The following is a 4,127-nucleotide window of genomic DNA, read 5'->3' on the forward strand; positions in this document are numbered from 1 at the left end:
TGAGTTTAAATTGACTTCGCAGTCCTTCCCGAGAAGGTCACCCATCGCTGTGACTCTCGGCTCGTTTAACTTCTTATGTTCTGTTTTTCTTATTTATACTTAACTAATTGACAATTACTAATTATTTGGGTTTATGGCTTATCTAGTTATCTTAGATGTGATTCTAATCCCCTTCATTATCCGGACTGACTCTGGTCACCGGAATAGTGAAATATACCAAGCTATACAAATAGGGGTGTTACATGCTTGGAGTTCAGAGTAATTAAGGGGAGTCAGTCCCTCTGTTATGATGCTTAATTTGAACGTGGATCCGACCTTCAAGCTAATTTAACAAAAGAAATGACAGATCACCCAAGATAGGTAATAAGTGGTCAGAGATGAAGTAAATAAGTTGTTGAAGACCAAATTGATCAAGGAAGTTAAGTATCCCACTTGGGTAGCTAATGTGGTATTGGTTAAGAAGTCTAATGCCAAGTGGGGAATGTGTGTTGATTTTATTAACCTCAATCGAGCTTTTCCCAAGGATCATTATCCTTTGCCTATAATAGATCAATTGGTAGATTCAACCACAGGACATGCTATATGCTCCTTAATCGACATTATTTTAGGGTATCACCAAATTAAGATGGATCCAGATGATAAAGAAAAGACTGCTTTTATTATTGACTCAAGGGTGTATTACTATAATGTTATGCCATTCAGATTAAAAAATATAGGAGCAACCTATCAGTGTTTGGTAAAGAAAATGTTTGAAGGATTGATTAGAAAGACAATTGAAGTGTATATAGATGATATGATTATTAAGAGTAAAAGGATGGATGATCATGCAATAGACATCGCAGAAGCTTTTGACATATTGAACAAAGTAGGCCCACGTAACAGCTTTGTGGTAGGTTAATGTCTTGTTTGGTTAGGAAATGTCTACCTTTTTATCAAGTTCTAAAAGCATGGATACTTTTTAAATGGGGTGACGACTGCCAGATATTTTTTGATGAGTTAAAAAATTTTGTCACTAACCTAACTTTTCTTGACTTGCCCAAGCCAGGGGAAGTCTTGTTTTTGTATCTTGTAGTCACTCAAGAAATGATTAGTTTGGTTCTAATTCAGGAAAAAGGTAGTGAGCAGAGGCTAATATATTATATCAGTCAGGTGTTAAAAGCGGCCGAGCTCAACTATTTAGCATTGGAAAAGCTTACTTTTATAGTATTATCGGTAGCAACAAAGTTGAGACCATACTTTGAGTCACCCACTATTGAAGTTCGAACCAATTATCCTTTGAGGAATATATTACATCACCCAAAGACATCGAGTCACTTAGCAACATCGTCAGAAATATTAGGTGCACACAACATCAGATATGTTCCCAGAATAGCACTCAAAGCTTAGGCACTAACAGATTTTGTAGCAGAAATAACACCATTAGTGCAGAAGAAAAAGGAAGAGAGGGAAGAATGGAAGGTTTGGGTCAATGGAGCTATAGGATCAATAGGAGCTAGGATCGAAATTGTGTTAGAAGGACCTTGTCACATCAAGCTTCGTTATGCAGCTCGGTTAGCTTTTTAGGCCACCAATAATGTGGCAGAATATGAAGCATTCCTAATGGCACTTCAGATTATGAAGGAGTTAAGAATCCCAAATGTTACTATTTTTTGCAACTCACAATTGGTTCTTAATCAAGGTCGGGATAATTTTCAAGTCAATGACTCAAACTTAGCAAAGTACAAAACAAGAATTCAAAGATATATGCTGGAGATCCAATCTAATTCTAGAGAGGTGACCATCCTATAAATTTTGATATCGAAAAATAATAAATCTAATGCATTAGCCAAGTTAGCTGTAGCAGCCCGATCCATCTCCAGTTAGTATTATTTGCTTTAGCCCGTGGGCCTCACGAATATGTCCCTTGGGAGGTTTCATTCCCAAAAGTGCACTAACCAGGTGAGAAAGGCTCCCACATATATGGCCCAAATCTTTCTTTCCCATTTCTGATGTGGGACACGAAGTCCACTCCAGTGCGTAGCTAGTTGAACGAGCACATCCCAACCCCATCCTTGGGTCATGATAAGCCCACCAGCTTCTGCCTGGTGCATCCTCACACCACGCACCGTACTAGAGGGAGTCCAACTCTGATACTAAATTGTAGCAGCCCAATCCATCTCCAGTTAGTATTGTTCGCTTTGGCCCGTGGGCCTCACAGATTTGTCCCTTAGGAGGTTTCATTCCCAAAAGCGCGCTAACCAGGTGAGAAAGGTTCCCACATATATGGCCCAAATCTTTCTTTCCCATTTCCGATGTGGGACATGAAGTCCACTCCAGTGCGTAGCTGGTTGAACGAGCACATCCCAACCCCATCCTTGGGTCGTGACATTAGCAGTGAGCAACACTTAACCCAACCTATACCCTTAGAAGAGATTACTATCCCAACTATTGATCAAGAGGAGGCACTAACAAGTGATATTGGTTCCACTTGGATGACCCCGATTTTTTATTATCTGGACAATGGGGTATTTCCTGATGATCCTCTTGAAGCAAAAAAGATAGTGAAAAAGTCTTTTGGTTACAATGTCCTAGATGGATGGCTTTACAGAAGGTCCTTTTTGCGACCATGGTTGAAATGCATCACTCTTGAGGAAGGGATGGCGATCTTGATTGATATTCATAAAGGTCTGTGTGGTAGTCATGAAGGTGCTCAGACCATTGCTAATAAGGTTCTTAGGCAAGGGTATTTTTGGCCTTCAGCAATGGATGATGCCAAGGAATTGGTTCGGAAATGCAAAAAAAGCCAGGAGTATAACTTTATCCCTCAAGCTTTAGTAGAAAAGTTATCGGCCATTAGGAGTCCATGGCCATTTTATTAGTGGGGAATTGATATCATAGGTCCATTTCCTAAGGCTTCAGGATCTAGAAAGTATGTCATTGTGGCCATTAGTCATTTTACTAAGTAGGCTGAGGCAGAAGTCTCGCAGCGGATCACTGCTGATAATGCGATCACCTTTGTCAGACAAAATATTTTTTACATATTTGGTTTTCCTAAAGTAATTATCACTAATAATGGCACTCAGTTTGGAAGCTGCAAGTTTAGATCTTTCTGCTCAGAGTGGGGCATTAACCTCCGATTTGCTTCCATTTACCATCCTCAAACTAATGGAATGACAGAAGTCACTAATCATACCATTTTGAATGGCTTGAAACGAAGGCTGGACAAAGCTAAGTGAAGGTGGCCAAATGAGTTACCACATGTTTTATGGGCATACCAAACTACTCCCAGATTGGCAACTAGGGAGACACCATTCTCTTTAGCATATTGCTTAGAGGCTTTTATTCCTGTAGAAATTACCATGCTCAATGCTCAAACTAAGAATCCTGAGATCACTATAAATGAAGATAATCTCTTATTCAATCTAGACCAAGCTGAAATCCTGCAAGAACGAGTATACATCCAAATGGCAGAATACAGACAAAGGATAGTTCAAATATATAACCAAAATGTGAAACACTGATCTTTCATAGTTAGTGATCTAGTCATGAAAATAATTGATGTCTTAGGAGGGGAACTAGTGTCAGTAAGCTCGCAATAATTGGGAAGGTCCCTATGTCATATCTAAAGTCATCCACTCGGGTTCCTATAAGATTGCTTACCCCAATGGTAGTGATTTACCTCAGACATGGAATATCTATAACTTCCACAAATTTTATTAATAAAGACTTTTGACTATTTGATATGATAATCTAAAAAGGCAATTTATCGCCCACTTAAGACCCTAAGGGGCACTAAGGCGATCTCTAGCTCACCTAAGACCCTAAGGGGCGCTAAGGTGATCTCTCTCTCACCTAAGAGCCTAAGGGGGCGCTAAGGTGATCTCTTGCCCACTTAAGACCTTAAGGGGCACTAAGGCGATCTCTCACCCACCTAAGACCCTATGGGGAACTAAGGCGATCTTTCACCCACCTAAGACCCTAAGGGGCACTAAGGCGATCTCTCACCCATCTAAGACTTAAGGGGCACAAAGGTGATCTCTAGCCCATCCAATACCCTCAAGTGATACTTAGGCAACTTCTCACCCAACAGAACCTTAAAGGGCATAAAGACAATCTCTCGCCCATACATGCTCTAACAAGGCTCTAAA

The 4,127-nt window shown here is 40.1% G+C and overlaps 1 protein-coding gene across 1 annotated transcript; it reads left to right on the forward strand.

The window, feature by feature from the left end:
* Positions 1-2,291: 2,291 nt before the first annotated feature.
* On the forward strand, positions 2,292-2,858 carry LOC131175466 (uncharacterized). Its single transcript, XM_058139855.1, has one exon. It carries the CDS (start codon positions 2,292-2,294, stop codon positions 2,856-2,858), a length of 567 nt encoding a protein of 188 aa, XP_057995838.1.
* The last annotated feature ends 1,269 nt before the right edge of the window (positions 2,859-4,127 follow it).

The sequence above is a fragment of the Hevea brasiliensis genome, chromosome 17 (genome assembly GCF_030052815.1).
Source record: "Hevea brasiliensis isolate MT/VB/25A 57/8 chromosome 17, ASM3005281v1, whole genome shotgun sequence".
NCBI lineage: Eukaryota > Viridiplantae > Streptophyta > Magnoliopsida > Malpighiales > Euphorbiaceae > Hevea > Hevea brasiliensis.

What these genes read in the sequence shown, in the direction of transcription:
- LOC131175466 (XM_058139855.1), top strand. Translation starts at nt 2,292, where the DNA reads ATGTGGGACATGAAGTCCACTCCAGTGCGTAGCTGGTTGAACGAGCAC.